General features: G+C 38.1%; 2 protein-coding genes and 1 long non-coding RNA gene across 4 annotated transcripts in view; 1 reads left to right on the forward strand and 2 right to left on the reverse strand.

The window, feature by feature from the left end:
- The window catches only part of ABHD12B (abhydrolase domain containing 12B), a 29,827-nt gene extending 13,315 nt beyond the window's left edge, over positions 1 to 16,512 (forward strand). For both annotated transcript variants that reach the window (XM_040477115.1, XM_040477116.1), the window contains 8 exons: positions 472 to 517; positions 626 to 755; positions 1,174 to 1,211; positions 5,344 to 5,423; positions 14,085 to 14,167; positions 15,160 to 15,238; positions 15,823 to 15,941; positions 16,066 to 16,512. In XM_040477115.1, the coding sequence (XP_040333049.1) occupies positions 472 to 517; positions 626 to 755; positions 1,174 to 1,211; positions 5,344 to 5,423; positions 14,085 to 14,167; positions 15,160 to 15,238; positions 15,823 to 15,941; positions 16,066 to 16,093 (603 nt within the window). In that variant the 3' untranslated portion in view covers positions 16,094 to 16,512. The remainder of the gene's footprint in view (positions 1 to 471; positions 518 to 625; positions 756 to 1,173; positions 1,212 to 5,343; positions 5,424 to 14,084; positions 14,168 to 15,159; positions 15,239 to 15,822; positions 15,942 to 16,065) is intronic.
- On the reverse strand, positions 10,750 to 14,093 carry LOC121031755 (uncharacterized). Its single transcript, XR_005790875.1, has 2 exons — positions 12,622 to 14,093; positions 10,750 to 11,866 (listed from the first exon to the last, which is right to left on the reverse strand). It is a non-coding gene; the product is annotated as an uncharacterized LOC121031755 (long non-coding RNA).
- Positions 16,513 to 16,599: 87 nt separating the features above from the next.
- The window catches only part of PYGL (glycogen phosphorylase L), a 44,846-nt gene continuing 44,179 nt past the window's right edge, over positions 16,600 to 17,266 (reverse strand). Inside the window, exon 20 of the mRNA XM_040477113.1 lies at positions 16,600 to 16,948. Within this exon, the coding sequence (XP_040333047.1) occupies positions 16,772 to 16,948 (177 nt within the window). The 3' untranslated portion in view covers positions 16,600 to 16,771. The remainder of the gene's footprint in view (positions 16,949 to 17,266) is intronic.

Genomic DNA, 17,266 nt, shown 5'->3' on the forward strand with positions numbered 1-17,266 from the left:
CTTTGTTCATATTTAATATAAATATCTTCCCATTATTTGACTCCTCTGCTACAACTCTGTGTAGACCTTCTGTTCTCAAGGGAATTCTTGAAACAGACATTTACTGTGTACCAAGACACTTTAATATGTCATTTCGTGTAATCTTCCAACAATCCTGAAGACAGCCACTAGTGTTGTTCCCTTTTCAGAATAATATTTACATATTCAGATGTTTAGTGGCTTGCTCAAGGCCACACAGCCAGTAAGGGGCACAGCCGGGGTGTGAGCAGGCTGTCTGCCCCTGCTCTGCCCCTGCATCGCTCCTTTCCTGTTGAGTCTGACCTTCTCACATCTGAAGCCAGGCAGCAGGTTTCATCTATTCCCTGCCCATGAAACCATCACAACTAGTTTTATGGAAGTGTTGAGGAGGTTATACCACCTTTTCTGCTTACACCCCCTAATTAAAATGGTAACAGCTCCTTTGTCATCTAGGTGCTGAGTGACGGTGGCTTTCATGTCCTGTCTGTGGACTACAGAGGTATGTGTTAAGAACAGTATATAAGGACTTTTCAATAAGCAGGAGGGCTTTTGATGGCCCCGGTTTTGGAGGTAGTGATTCTGTGCTTGTCTTTCTCCTTACTGCCAGGGTTCGGGGACTCCACAGGGAAGCCCACAGAGGAGGGGCTGACTGCAGATGCTATTTGTGTCTATGAGTGGACCAAGGCGAGATGTGGTACCACCCCTGTGTGTCTCTGGGGCCACTCTCTGGGTACAGGGTAAGTGGGGTCTGAAGATGGCTTTAGGTGGGTCCTTAGGACTTTGGTGTCATATCAAAGGCAGCAGTGCACAGAAGAAGGAGCACTGAGCCAGGAGAGGGGGCTCTGGTTTCTCTCACATCCCACATGTGTCTAGAGACATTGCCATCGCAGGTGCTAGTTTGTAATGCACGGAAGGGTGTAGCTCTATGGTCATCTGTGACACTGAAACCCATTCCAGAACTCTCCTTGAGAGTTTTAAAGAGAAGGATTCTTAATTTAGGGCCAGTGGAACTCCTTGAAATCCTATGCGAAATTTTGTCTGTGTTCTACCGGAGGGTCCAGAGCTTTCATCAGATGCTCATATTGGATGTCTGTACTGTTCACTTGACTGTTAAGTTACTGCTTCACAAATGTACTAATTTTCATTGCTTTACAGAGTTGCGACCAATGCCGCAAAAGTACTGGAAGAGAAAGGTACCATAAAATGCTCACACGTTATTTCTTAGCTGGGGGTGGGAAAGTAAACACTGTGCATGCTCAGAACACAGAGATACCTTAAGCACCCCAACCTGAGACAGTTTCTGATAGTGTAATAAGCTTTTTTTTCCTATTTAATATAAAATAACAGTTGCTCTTCAAGATCATGAAATTAAAAGTAAATGCTGAGGAACAGTTACAATTACCTTTGAAAAAGCCCTCACTGTGAAGTAAATGTTACTATGGAGTAATTTGGATTATAGGGGAGGAAAAAATACATTTGTGAAATAACAAGCAGGACTTGCTTGCTGCAGCCCTTCTTCCATCACGTTTATGTCAGTGTTTCCCAAAGTGTTCTGACAGCTGCCTGTATCAGAATCCCCAGAGGTGCTTGTTATAAGCACACAGTTCCTGGATCCTAGCTGTTTTCACGAATTAGAATCTCTGTGAATAGGACAAGGGGATTTTGATGTACGTTAAAAGCATATAATCTCTTGCGTTATATCTTAAACCTAACTTGTCAATACAGGTCAGGTTGAGTTACATAACATTTGAAAGCAAGTCACCTGCTATACGCAGTCTTACTTAGTTATGGAAATAAAGCAGATATTATTTCCTGCTCCTCTAAGTTCTCATAGCTCCCTGCACACACTTCCTGCACAGTGTTGATGATGCTGTATTTATCTGACCTAAATTCTCACACAAATGAGTACTTCACTTCTTAGATAATGCAATGACCTTAGAACACTTTAATTCCATTTACAGTCCTGACTTATGAACTCTTGCTATCATGTATTTTAATTTCCTCTTTATTACTCACTCCATAAAACATTACTATTCTTATAGTATGAAGTCAATATTTAGATTTACCCTTTTCTTTGCTTTTTACTACTTATAGCATTTCTGTGCTTTCATTTGGGATTTTTGTTCTGCCTGTCTGTGGTGAAGAATTCTCGCAGTTTGGGCCTGAAAATATCTTTATTTTATCTTCATTTTTGAAGGATATTTCCATTGGGCATACTTGGTTGGTAGTTATTTTATTTCAATACTTTGAAGACATCATCCATTTTGTTCTGGCTTTCGCTATTCCATTGGGAAGTCAGCTTCCAGTCTTACTGCTGCTCCTTAATTTGAAGATAATGTTTACTTTTTCTTCTGGTTATTTTGAGATTCTTTTTGTCTTTGGTTTTCAGCATTTTTACTGTGATTTTCCTAGGTGTGGGTTTCCTAGTACTTACCCTGCTTGGGGTTCATAATACCTCTGAACTCTGGCTTGATGTTCATCCATTTTGGAAAATTGGTCATTATATCTTCAAATATTGTGCCTACCCCATTTTTCATCTTCTCTCCCCCCGGGACTATAATTATATGTATTTTTTTAGATCTGTTCCCATGTCCTGTATGTTTCCAATATTCTTTTCTGGGTTTTCCAGACATTTTTCTATTTGTGCTCTAGTTTATTTTTATTTTTTTCATTTTTTTAAAACGTTTATTCATTTTTGAGAGACACAGAGAGACAGAGTATGAGTGGGGGAAGAGCAGAGAGAGAGAGGGAGACACAGAATCTGAAGCAGGCTTTAGGCTCTGAGCTTTCAGCACAGACCCTGATGCGGGCCTCAAACTCACAAACCTCAAGATCATGACGTGAGCCAAAGTCAGACACAAATGACTGAGACACCTAGGTGCTCCTGTGCTCCAGTTTAAATATTTTCTTTTGACATAGTACACTGTTTACTATGTAATACCAAATTTTATTAAATATTAAAATTTTAATAAATATTTTACTATATTACACTTTATTTACAAGTTATTTTAAAGTCCATATATCATAATGCCAATATCTAGTTCCTTTGTTGATCTGTTTCTGTTATCTGTTGTTGTTGTTTGGTATTTTTGGTCTCTTTATGTTTTTGTTTTTACTTGTTGTATGCCTAGTTATTTTTGATTAAATGTAGACATTGTTTATGGAAATTGTAGAGGTGATTTGAGGGACTAGGGATAATATTCCAGACACAGTTACTTTTCTTCTGAAAGGCAGTTAAAATAGAGGGGAGATCACCTTAATTCAATCAGAAATTGAGCTGATTTGAAGCTGGGCTTCAGTCTTTATGACAGCTGGTCTGTTTCTAGTTCACCATTACTCCCAGGGTGTAGTCCTTTGAAGTCCCAACAAAAGCCTGAGAAATTTCTTGAGCCCTCCTTCTTGTCAGATTCTGAACTCTAATTTTTGTCCTTTTGATCCTGTGGGAATGCTGAAAGTTCTCTCTAGATCTAAGCCTCTATGAGCAGCCGCCACTGTTGCTTTCAAAGTTTCAACTGCTTTGAGGGGAAAAGCAGCTCAAAATCTTGTGGCTGTTTTTCTTTTGTTATTGGCTCTCAAAATCTCATTGATTTAGTAGCTCTGAGATGCCTTCAAACATATACATATACATATAGTAGCCCTCCCTTATCCATGGGGAGTATGTTCCAAGACCTACAATGGATGCCTGAAACCACAGATAATACCAAACCCTATATAGACTATGTTTTTCGTATATGTATATACTTATGATAAGCTTTTTTGAAAAAATTTTTCTAATGTTTATTTTTGAGAGACACACAGAGTATGTGGGACATGGGGGAGAGGCAGAGAGATGGAGACACAGAATCTGAAGCAGGCTCCAGGGTCTGAGCCGTCAGCACAGAGCCCGAGGCAGGGCTCGAACCCATGATCCGTGAGAGCATGACCTGAGCCAAAGTTGGATGCTTAACTGACTGAGCCACCCAGGTGCCCCTGATAAAGTTTAATTTATAAATTAGGCACAGGACACCTGGGTGCCTCAGTTGGTTGAACGTCTGAGTCTTGATTTTGGCTCAGGTCAGGATCTCCTGGTTCATGGGATTAAGCCCCACATCAGGCTCTGTGCTAATAGCACAGAGCCTGCTTGGGATTCTCTGCCCCTATCCTACTTGCACTCTCTCTCTCTCAAAATATAAATTAGGCACAGTAAGAGATTAATAATAACACACTAACATATATAACTGTATACTATAATAAAAGTTATATGACTATGGTCTCTCTTTCTTAAAACATTGTACTGTATTCAGTTCCTGTGATGATGTGAGGTGATAAAATGCCTACACGATGAAGTGAGGCAAATGATGTAGGCATTGTGTAGTGTTAGGCTACTACTGACCTTCTGATAATATGACTGAAGCAGGATTATCTCCTTCTGGACCATACTTGACTGCAGGTAACTGAAACTGCAGAAAGTGAAATTGTGGATAAAGGGGGACTACTGTGTACATATACAAATTCATATCCCCATCTAACACACATTTTCTCATTGTTCTTAGAGGGAGTGTTGGCTAAAACAACCTAGTAAGCATCTAGTACTTTCTAAACAATGAGCTGCAGAACAATCTCCCTTCCTATAGTACTTTGCTTTCTTAAATTATCTAAGTCATGAAAATGTGGTTTTATGTTTTAGAAGAAGGTAATGGTTTTCAATTATCATGTGCATAGAAATCTCTTGGAGTGGGGGTGCTTGTTAAAAATGAGCATTTTTTTTTGCTCATTTGGGGGTGCCTGGGTGGCTCAGTTGGTTGGGCACCTGACTTCTGCTCAGGTCATGATCTCATGGTTTGTGAGTTTGAGCCCTGCATTGGGCTCTGTTCTGACAGCTCAAAGCCTGGAGCCTGCTTCAGATTCTGTGTCTTCCTCTCTCTCTGACCCTTTCCAGCTCACATTCTGCCTCTCTCTCTCTCAAAAAAAATTAATAAATAAAAATAAGAATAAAAAATAAAAAAATAAATGAGCACTCTTGGGGCACCTGGGTGACTCAGTCAGTTAAGCATCCGACTCTTGATCTCAGCTCAGGTCTTGATCTCAGGGTTGTGAGTTCAAACCCTGCCCTGGGCTCCATGCTGGGTATGAAGCCTACTTAAAAAAGTGTGCATTCTCCACCCCTCTCCTTCGAGATTTTGACTGACTCAAGTCTAGTGTGGAGTCCAGGAATCTGCATTATTAATAAGCTTCACAAATAATTTTGGCATAGGCAATTCATGTACAAGACCTTAGAACTCCTTATTTAAGAAAGGTAGTATTTATATATGATAGAGGAGTTACTTCTTTTTTATTATTTTCAAGGATTCCCAGTTGATGCTATTATCCTGGAGGCTCCATTTACCAACATATGGGTTGCAAGTATCAATTATCCCTTGTTAAAGGTGAGTCTCTGATTCATCTTCACAAGATGTCAAAGTGTTTCCAAAGCTATTTCCACACACTTATGCTTATTAACCATTTTCTGGTATTATATCTTTCTAAGTTATTCTAACCTAAGACAAGTTATTAGCCAGTTGCTATTGAAGGAGGGCACAATGCTTTTGGATTTTCTAGTTCTTTTCTTTTCTTCTAATAAATTGAGATAGTGGCTTATTAAGGGCCAAAGTTTTTTTCCTCCTCTTCCATTAACTGTATCTTTTATCATGTAGTTTTTTAAATAGACTTGACTTAGGTTAGTTTATTACACTTTCTTTTTAAGGTGAAAACATGCCTCTCAAACATCATTTTTAGCCCTATGATTGTCAGCCATATATTTTTCATTATTTTATGATTAAAAAAAAAAAAAGTCTTTAGAGAATTCAAGGAAACTACCAGATGGTTTTATCCCAAGTAGAGAAGACAAACTTCCCAAGAAGATAGACTTCTATCCCAAGTAGAGAAGACAAACTTCCCAAGAAGATAAAGTTTAAAGAATTGGGCAACAAAGTGTCATTTTTAAACCTGTCATGTAGATTATCCTAATTTAATATTTTCATTATTAATTTCATAATTCCATGTCTAATGTTCAATTGCTTAGAGTCACGCCTCCATATAAATGTTAGTAAATGAGACAGAGAAAGAGAGTGGTAGGATTCTCAGAGGGGATACATGACAACATGATCCAAATTTTTAGATTGTTGGTTAAAGTCAGAAGGCATTTTAAGGGTACTTTAATTCAACTGCCTACTTTTGGAATCTTTTTTTTTTTTTTTTTTCTTTTACAATAAATCACCATAGAACTTTCTGAATTTGCTTAACTATTTCTGGAGAAGGTAGCTCATTACTTCCTGGGACAGCTAGTTCACAGAACCACATAATCTTGAGAATAACTGTATTATAAACTCCATCTCAATATAGGAATCTTCCCAATAATAGATGATACTGAATGCTGAATAATTTAAGATACAATAAAACACTTTCAATTGGTTTTAGACAATTAAATATTCATCTTAAGGTAACCACTAATGAGCATTTATTATATTACTCTAAGTAATTACTAATAAATTCACTAACTTGTAGGTATAATTCAGGTACAATCTTTCCATGTACTTTTGTTTCTTTTTTGAAATTCTAATTTTGAAATCTAATAGGGAAACACACAATTTAACAAATAATTATGAACAGAACATCCATGTAACTAACACTTAAGTCTAGAAATTAGTATCACTAGTACCCCAGAAGTCTCCTGTATGACATTTCCCAATCCAATAAGGCTCACCTTAGATATACAATCCTTACACTGAGTTTTATGGTCATCATATCCAAGCTTTTCTTTATAGTGTTATTGCCTATATAGTGTTATTGCCTATAGTTATAAACACTATAGTGTTTATAGTGTGTGCCTCTCTGAGCAATATAATTTTATATAATTTAATTTATAACTTATATATTATATATATAATTTGTATAACATTGAACATAATACCAAATAGTATATCAGTGTATAAATATACTATACTTCATTGACCTGTTGTTTATGGACATTTGAGTTGCTTTCTCTTTGGGGTAATTAATAAAGTTGTTATGAATGTTCTTGAACATGTATCCTGCAAACGTGTATATGTTTCACTGAAGTATATACCCTAGGAGTGGAATTGTTGGATAGTAAGATATGCATATGTTCAGCTTTAGTAATTACAGTGCTAAACAGTTTTCCAAGGTGACTTTACTACTGTACTCTCCCACCTGTTGTGTGTGAGCATTCCAATTGCTTCATATCCTTGCCCTTGTATGGATATCTCATTGTATTTCCCTTATGAATAATGAAGGTGGGCATTTTTTGAAGTTTATTAGTCATTTAGATATCATCTCTTGTAAGATACTTGTTTATGTCTTTGCTCCTTTTTAAATTGTCTTTTTTTATTTGTAGGATAAGTTTTTTTAATAGGATAAGTCATTAGAAAATTATTTGTACTGCAAGTATATTTGCTTATTTTGCCTTTTTTACTCCCTGAATGATATCTTATGATGAAGAGATGTTCCTAAATTTAATGTAGACCAGTTTATCAACTATTTTTTACGGTTAATATTTTTAAGAAAAGTGTCCTGCCTAATAAAACTCTGGTTACCAAAGATTATGAAGATATTCTTCTATGCTATCTTACAGAAATTCTGTTTTACCTTTTACATTTACAGCTATAATTTACAGGTGGGTTTTGTATATGTACGAGGCAGTCCATGTGGATATCCAGTTTTGGTTTCATATCATTTACTAAACAAACCTTCCCTACCAACTCTACAGAGCCAATGTTTGCACATATCAGGGCTTAATATATATGGGTCTGTTGGTAGATTCTCATTTTTCTCCCTTGTCTATCTGTCCATTCTTATATGAATACTGCAATCTCTTATGTACTATGGCTGTATAATATAGGTTTTTTTTTTTTTAATATCTGGCTATGTTACTGCTTCAGCTTTTCCCTTCTTATTGAATATTTGTCTTGACTATTCTTGATCCTTTGTATTTTGACATACATTTTGGTATATGCTTATCAATTTCTATAAAAAACATCCCAGGATTTTGACTGGAATTGCATTAGGTCTATACCATGGGGGAATTGATACTTTTCTAATATTGAATCTTCCAATTTATGAACATGGTATTTATAAGTTTATGTTGACTGATTGAGGTTTTCTTAATTTTAGTTTTAGGTCAGGTTCTCCTAGAAGCAGAACCTATGGCAGGGATTTGATGTCACGATTTATTGAGAGAGTACCGTAAAGGAGAAGCCTGCAAAGTCATTTGAATGAGGGTTGTAGGATAGGGAAGGGGAAAGAGCAGAACAAGATGTAACTTCAGGTAAAGTGTAGCTTTGGTCTAATCCACATGGGACTCTAAGCTGTGAATTAACAGGGGTGGTTGTTTCTGTTATCCCCAGGGTTAGAGGATAGGTTGGAGGAAGGTGACATAACCTTCTAGGGGTAATGGCTTTGGTTATCCAAGGCTAAGGAGAAGGGAGGCAGCCAGTGTTTATAGCAATTATTTTTTAGTCTTTTCAAAGAACCAACTTAGACTTTGTTGATTACCTATGCTGAATGTTTTCTATTTTATTAATTTCTGGTTTCACCTGAATTATTCCCTTTCTTCTGTTTTCTTTAGATTCAATTTATTATTTTAAAAGTTTCTAGGGATGCCTGGGTGGCTCAGTCGGTTTTAAGCACACAACTTTTGATTTTTGCTCATTCATGATCTCATGGTCATGGGATCAAGCCCTGTGTTAGGCCCACCCAGTGCAGAGACTCAAAACAAATAAACTTTAAACAAACTTTAAAAAGTTTCTAAGATGGTACTTGAATAATTTATTTCAGTATTTCCTCTTTTCTAATTTATTCATGAAGCCATACTCCACTGAAGCCACTCTTCAGCTGCATCCCACATTTTCAAATGTATTTTAATTATTATTCAGTTCAAAATATTTTATAATATTGTGACTTTCGGGGTGCCTGGGTGGCTCAGTCGGTTAAGCGTCCGACTTCAGCTCAGGTCACGATCTCATGGTCCGTGAGTTCGAGCCCCACGTCGGGCTCTGGGCTGATGGCTCAGAGCCTGGGGTCTGCTTCTGATTCTGTCTCCCTCTTTCTCTGCCCCTCCCCTGCTCATGCTCTGTCTCTTTGTCTCAAAAAAAAAAAAAAACCCAATATTGTGACTTTCTTGACCTATGGGTTATTCACAAGTATATTTTGTAATTTTGATACATTTGGGGATTTGGTTATGTTTGGCATTGGTATCTAGCTTAATTCTATCATGATCTGAGATTTCTCTCTGTACGATTTCAGTTTTTGAAATTTATTCAGACTTGCTTTATGTCCCAACATATGGCCAATTTTGGTATATGTTCCATATGCTTGTAAAGAATATGTTCCGTTTTGGGCGTAGTGTTCTATTTATGTCAATTAGGTCAAGATTACTCATGCTGTTCAATTCTTCTGTATTCTCCCTGATTTTTCTCACTGGTTGTTTTATTGGTTACCCGGGGAAGAGTATTACAATGTCTCATCATCATCATTGTGGAGCTATTTCTATTCTAGTTCTGTCAATCTTTGCTTTAGCTTTTTTAAGGGTATGTTATTAGGAACATACATCTAGTAATAATTTAATTTTATATCTTCCATGTGAAATTGATCCTTTTTTTATCATGAAATATTCCTTTTGTTGATTAATAATGCTTCTTGACTTAAAGTCAACTTTGTCCATGTCCGATATTAATACACCTTTGTTTTGAATAGTGTTTGCATGATGTATCATTTTCTATTCCTTGACTTTCAACGTTTCTGAATTCTTGTATTTAACATATATCTCGTTAGCAGCATATAGTGGGGTTTTGATTTCTTTTCCAGTACCACAACCCTTGTCTGTTAATTGTAGTAGTCTAGTTAACTTAATGTGGTTATGATATATTTAGGTTTAAATCTACTTTCTTACTATGTTCTTTTCTATTTGTGTCATCTGTTTCTATTTGTGTTCTTTTGTCTCTACTGTTTTGCTTTCCCTGACTTGCCTGCTGTGTCTCCAGGGGAAAAGTGGTGTTGAATGTCAGTTTCACCTCTCTGAGATTCCCTCCTCTCTGGGATCTAGACCACTCAAGACCTCACTGCCTTGGTAGGTCTCTGATATCTTCACAGAAAGGTTTTTAAAATATTTTTTTCCAGATTTTCTAGCTGTCTTGGGCAAAAGGCTTGGTTTGTAACAATTCTATTATTAGAAATGGGGAATCTCCTAATATTTTTAAGTTTGGAATTTAATTAAAAATGTCATATGACCTTAGTTTAATAGGTACATTTATGGTTTAGAAATGTAGGAGTTCTGTAGTATCATGTTGTCTTTAAGAACCACAGCTCTGGCATCAGACTTGCTGGCTTGATTTCCAGGGCTGTCGTGTAACAGCTGTATAATCTTGGACTAATTGCTTTTAAGGACTGAACACTTTATCTATAAAATGGGGGTAATAATAACCTATTCCAGATTCCTGTGATAACTAGATAAATTAACATATGAAAAGCATCTATAATAGTTCCCAGGACAAAGTAAGCACTGAGTGACCATTAACTATTTTTGTATCAGTGGAGTGCCTTTACTCTGAATATGACTGTTAAATAAGAACATGTAGGTGGCATGAGACATACAAATAGAGTGAAAGGCATGGGTCCTCACTCCCAAGAACTTCCTGTCTAGTTGGGGAGACAGGAAATTAATAGTGGGTATAAAACAATGACAGGGATTTCCATATGTCACTTTGGAATCAATTTCATTACTCAAAATAGGAAGGCAGCGTGACACGGTGGAAAAAACAGCATGGGCTATGGAGCCAGACAGATTTGGGTTGGAATTTGGCTTCTGCCACTAACCAATTATGACCTTGGTAAGTTATTTCCCTGCTCTGAGTTTTCCCATTTTTATATAATGGGGTTGATACTGCCTACACTTGTTTAGAAGATTAAATTAAGTAAGATAATCATTGCAAAGTACCCAGATGCTGGTGGGCACTCAACCAATGTGTGTTCCCCCCCTTCCCATGTTTTCTATTGCAAAGTAGATTAAGGTAAGTGCTAGTGTGGGATCCAGAACAATAATTTCAGGGAAGGACGAATTCAGGGAAGAGAAGGGTTTCGTGTGCAGGTATGGTCAGTGAAGGCCATAAGATAGGATCTAAGTTCCTTTCTTGAAGGTAAGGGAGAACAGTTAGCAAACACAGAGGGGAGGGGAGAATGTGAACCAAAGCACGTGGTGGAGTGGGGCAACTGTGTTATAAAATACCTGAGAGTCATATAAGGCTTCCATGAAATATCTTGCATACTTGTCATCCTTTTAAATCCTCATAGCAACTCTCTGAGTTTGGCATCACTGCCTCTACTTAGAGCTGAGTGAAATGGCGGCTCAGAGGCTTCCCCAGCTGTCACACACCCTATAAGAAGAGGAAATGGGACTCAATCCTACATCTTCTAACTCTAGGCAGACAGACTGGAATTGTGCAGCCTTTGGAATGAAAGATTGTGGCCAGATGTGGATGGGCTTGCAGTCAAGATAGAAGTTCCTTGTTTTAAGTAGCTTGTGTGGTAATGCCAAAGCTTTGTGACAGTACGTTTTGCATAACTGGTCTTTTAAGGATATTTATTTGGTGGCATTCCAGAAGACAGGAGGCAGGAAGACCAATTAGGGGCCCATCACTGTAGTCTGGGCTAGAAGGGATGGTGTGACCGCTGAGTCTCAAGAGTCTAAGTCTCCTTACCTCTGGCTGGTAAGGAATAGTGGGAGTAGATTGACTTGGGCCTGCTTTCTTTTTATGCCTTTGGGCTTTGAGATGAACTGCTGAAGGGCTTCTCTTACTGAATTTCCCTCAGAGGAGTCCTGATCCCAGGGGTGGCAGAATCAGATGACAAACACAAAAGAAAACAAAACAAGAAATCTTGCCCTTAGTTATGGGTAAGAGGAGGGAAAAGGAAGAAGGGACATGAGAGGGTGTATTAGGATCTCCAGGTTGCACCTAAATGCAAATCACTTGCCATGAGACCATGCAAGAAATGCAAGCCAAACAAATCCCATGAAAACATGGAAGTTTCCTGAAAACAGCAGGCCTACACCAAAATTGTGAAGCAGACGTTTGTCTGTACTGGACCCAGCGTACCTATTCTGTACCACTTTCTCTACAGTGACGGGAATTATTTTTTAAAATCAGGAAACCACATTTTTTTAAGTTCATTATATTTAGAAAGATGCTGTTCTCTATCACTACAGTTCATAGCAAGAGACTACAGTAAATGATTTATGCTAGCTGGCAACTCTAATTTCTCCATACCATAAAGGGGCAGTGATATGCATAACCTAAAAATTGCTTCTACAGTGAATATCCTTCTTTTCTTTTTTAAACTGTGAAGCAGTTGTTTGTCTTTCCTGGCCCCAGCCTCCCTATGCTGTACTCATCTCCTTCCTTTGGCAACGCCCCATTTATTACATTGCTCTTTCCTCCCCACTCCCTCGTAGGCACAATGGAGGAATACATGTGATACTTTTCTGGCCTTTTCTCTTAGCAAATCTATTCCAAGGAATAAAATCTGAATGAAATTCAAGTCACACTAAGATGAAAATGACAGATAATAGCTTACCGTTTACGCCAGGGATATTTGCACAGTAGATTCATTCCATCTTTAGCAAGTAGGTACCGAGCATCTGCTAGGTACCGGGAACTTTTCTAGGTTCTGGGAATACCACCAGTTGGAAGAAAATGGTGGCCTGACCTCCTAGGAAGTATATATACTTGCTGGAGAGACAGAGAGAAGGCAAGTACACAATAAGCTGATTCTCAGGAGTGAGTAGTGCTGTGACAGGGAGTGACTGGGTGGTGGGGAAGCAGGGGGTAGGGAAAACCTCTCTTAACTATCATCTGAGGTGAGACTTGCATGATAAGGGGCTGTCATGGGAAAATCTGGAGGTCTTGAGTTGAGGGAAAAGATAGGCAGGGGTCCTGAGATGGGCTCAAGCCTGATATATTCCAGGAACGGAAGGCAGCAGGGCCTGAGGGTGGACAGGAGTGGGCTTAGTGAGAGGGCAGAGACACAGCAGCCACATTCCGTAGAGCCTCGAAGGCCAAGGTAGTGCCTTTCGAAAATGTGAAACAAAAGAGTGATATGACACAAACTGCACATGAAAACTACCACCTTGGCTTCCCCATGGGAAGTGGATTATAGCAGCCTGAGGCTAGAAGCAGGGAGCCACAAGTGACTGCTGGCACAATCCAAACAAGAGGAGAAGGGTAGATTATGCTGGGTGACAGTGGGAATGGAGAGAAATGAATGCATTGGGGATACAGTTTAGGGGTAGGGTTAGAATTTTGTGACAAAGGTACAATATTGCTCAGGGTTCCTGTCTTTTCCTCATATTCAGTTGAGATGGATGTTTTTTAGGACATGTAAACGAATTTACTTATTGATTTAATAACAATGTGGTAAAAGCTAATTAGGCTAGCCTTCTATTTACTATAATTTACCACTGAAGAGGAAATTCACTATGTTTAGAATGATAATTTTTGTATTTGGAGTCCTGTGGTCATTGTTAAAACCTAAATTGCCCTTTTAAAGCACTGCAACATTAAATTTTATTCAACAGTTTCTAATGTTTAAATCCTTTAAAAAATTATCTATGTATTGTATACTTTCATCAGAATTTATGACTAATCAGAATATTCTGTTTCACACCTAAACCAGTAAATTCTGTTCATCATAGAAGCAATTTTTAGATTATGCTTATCACTGCTTCTTTACAAGTGTGAAGAAAAATAGTGGTGCTATTTGTATTTTAAAGAAAGATAGGAAGCAAAAACAACAAAACGTTAACAGTGATTATCTGTGGATGGTGGGGATTATGTGTGATTTGTTTCTCCTTTCTTCCTTTTGGTATATTCCAATTTTCCTACAATGACACGAGTTACTTTTAAATTCATGAGGTTTTTTTTTAAAGTTTATTATATGTAGTAAGTTGCTATTGTCTACATTACTAAAATTCATGTGGGAAACTAACAAATGACACAGATATAGGCCATGTTTTAATTTTTTTTCCTTTAAAAAAATAGATTTACCGGAAACTTCCAGGATTTTTACGCACGCTTATGGATGCCCTGAGAAAAGACAAAATAGTCTTCCCTAATGATGAAAAGTAAGCTAATGATGAAAATATGTCATTACTATATCTGTGGGATTCTGGGAGGGGGTTAACTATCATGTGACTTACTGAATGGGTAGATGAGAATTTTTAGATGGGCTAACGTGTCCACAAATATTTAGTATTTGATATTTTTCCTCATGTCTGATTTTATAACTTCACCAATTCAGTACTTTCTCTGAAGTCGTAAAGGGAGTTGTAGATTTAGGGTCTATCAGAAATCAGGACCTTTTAAAAGGAGCTCTGGGGTCTAGCCTAACATTACTTGGTCTAATGACCAAAATTTGGCAGGTTAGCTCTTGCAGCTGGAGAACGTAAGAGTGCCTCCAAATGGGCCGTTGTTATCAGTCCTTTCTCTATGTCAGCACAACTGAGGGATCTAACCTTCCCAGGAGTAACAGTGAGTCACTGGGATGGGGTAGATGAGTATCAGAATTTGGGGAGTACTGTTTGAGAAAGTTGCTAGAGTGAGGAACAAGTCTTTTTCCTGCTGTAGCCTTTCTGAATTACTAAATCAGGAGGTTGACCAGGAAGCTGATTAAACTTGTTGATCACGTGTCCATCTGTACATTTATGGGGGAAAGTAAAACATTGCTACAAAGAGTTCTCTTTAGTCCTGTGGTGGTTCTTGTTATTTTTGGGTTTTGAGTTGTTTTATTTTCTTTTATATGGTCTTTTAATTAAAATATTCCAGAAATTATGAAATAAGGTAGAATAAAGAAGATTAGGTCCTTTTAAGTATAAAAATTCAGTGTTTTTAGTATTTTTCTTCTTCATTATTTTAAAAAATCACATAGAAATAAGTTAAATTAATTAAATACTTAATTAAATTGTCTGAGTAAACAGAAGAGAGATAATCTTGCCTGGAAAGAAACAGTTACTATATGAAGTTTATTATGTACAAAGTTGTGGTTCCTGGGAGAGAAGGAAAGAGAGATCCTGTATTTTAAGGCAAACCTCAAGACTGTTCTTCTACTTGTCCCTAGTGTTAAATCCCTGTCTTCTCCCCTTCTCATCATACATGGTGAGGATGACAACACGGTGCCTTTGGAGTTTGGAAAAAAGGTAAACTAAGCCCAGTGCTGACTGAAACATGCCATGCTTATTTCACTATTCTCTCATCTAGCCACAGTCTGATTAGAGCCCACAGGAGGGTCTCTGACATTACGAGGGACTCTCTCCACCCCTAAATAGCCATGCTGCCTGGCATATACAAGAAGCATTAGTGTGCTGTGCTACTTAGCTGAAGGTGTGTTTGTGGTGGACCCTGGTTCCTCTTCCATGCATCTGCAGGTATAGAAAGATCCCAGGCCGCTATGGGAACCTCCATATAGTCTCTCCCACGGCAGCTCTAAAAATGGGATGTCAATAAACAGAGATGGTCTGTTGCAGTTCCTGTCCCCATGCAGGGAGGGTGTTGGCAGAGAAGGATGACGACCCGTCAGTGTTCCGCGTGAGCTGTGCAGCTTTCAGTTCCTCAGTTGTAGAGGCAACCAGCTGGGGGGAGGGAGTGGAGACTCCCTTGTCTCTGACTTAATGGGACTACCTCCCCAAGATGGCTGCTTCTGTACCCTCTTAGGAAAATTAAACTAGAAAAACACCACCTCTGATTGTCAGCCTTTGAGTCTCGGTCTTTCTGTCCCGTGCAGCTCTATGAAATTGCACATAATGCATACAGGAACAAAGAGAGGGTCAAGATGGTGATCTTTCCTCCTGGTTTCCAACACAACTTGCTCTGTAAAAGCCCCATGCTGTTAAAAACTGTGAGGTAAGAGTTGCTTTACTAAATGTGATTATCTTTCCCTTCAAGGCAATTAGGGCTGCTCTGGCTTACTTAGACAAGGAAGTAGAGAAGGCATGTGAGCTGACCTAGGTCCTTTTTTTTTTTGCAGAGATTTCCTGAGCAAGCAGTGGGCATGAGGGCTGAGAGGGATGGAAATCTACAGTGAAGACTTGGTCTGAACACCACCGATGATATGTATTTTTTATGGGAAACTGCACCGGGCTGCTTGGATGAGCTGAAGTCATTGACATTTCTACAAGTCACCTGCCATTTTAGTAAGGAGAGAAAGCATGGATGCTAGGTGTTATTGAAAGTTCTCATTTAGCTTATCTCAGTTTACTTTGTGGAACAAACTGAAACCTCACTGTAGAGAATCAGAATTTGGTAAAATTTGGATCCCATCTAAAAATGTGCAGTAATTATTAAACATGCTGGGGATATTTATGAATAAGGTGGTCTGTGGTTGGGACTTAAAAGTGTAGGAAAGGTGCTCCGATGTAGTTAAATACCTTGTTTTAGTTTAGTAAATTTAAATGGAATTAAAACATTTCAAGTATTTTCTAGCTTTTTGAATAGCACTGGGAAAAGTTCTAGCATGCTACTCAATCTGCCATCAAATAACAAGTTTTGGCACTCATGCAGCCCTTGTAAATTGACACTTTATTTTTAGCCCTAATACAGTCTTATACTTTCTTCCCAATGCCCAGAAATTCTTAATTAGATTATTTGCTAACAAAACAAAACAAAATCAAAGAATGTGTAAAAGTGTTTAAATCCAGTAAGAAGCTATTTTTTTTCTAGAGACATTTTACAACTTACTTTCCATTGGCTTTGTTCACCCCATTGCTAGATTCACTGGATAGGGAAATCTTGAGATCTGAAGGCTCCATGTTCCAAATGTCCCTGGCGTATTCCTTAATTGTTCGGTCACTAGAGAATTTCCCTGCAGCAGCTATGTTTTTGAGTACCATTGTGTTCCAGGCCTTTGGATTCTGTAAACAACACATACATATATATGGCCCACAGCCTGAATGCCCATCAAACTTTATGACAAACGCTAGGCCAAGTATACCCAAGCACATTTCATGGAGAAAATGACAAGAGTAAGTTGTAGTGAATCATAAATATATTTCTTTCACGGCTGAGAGCTAGATAGGGCAGATTGTGCTTTTTTCCTATTTAGAATATATTTAAGAGTGAAAAAAAAGTATTTTTCATTTTAAGAGAAATCATGGATATAAATTCCCTAATTGGTAATTGTTGCTATGGTTACAGTGTTCTGGCATGCAAGCCATATTTCCCATGCTTTT

This window comes from Herpailurus yagouaroundi, unplaced genomic scaffold (assembly GCF_014898765.1).
Source record: "Herpailurus yagouaroundi ecotype Mexico unplaced genomic scaffold, PumYag 141, whole genome shotgun sequence".
NCBI lineage: Eukaryota > Metazoa > Chordata > Mammalia > Carnivora > Felidae > Herpailurus > Herpailurus yagouaroundi.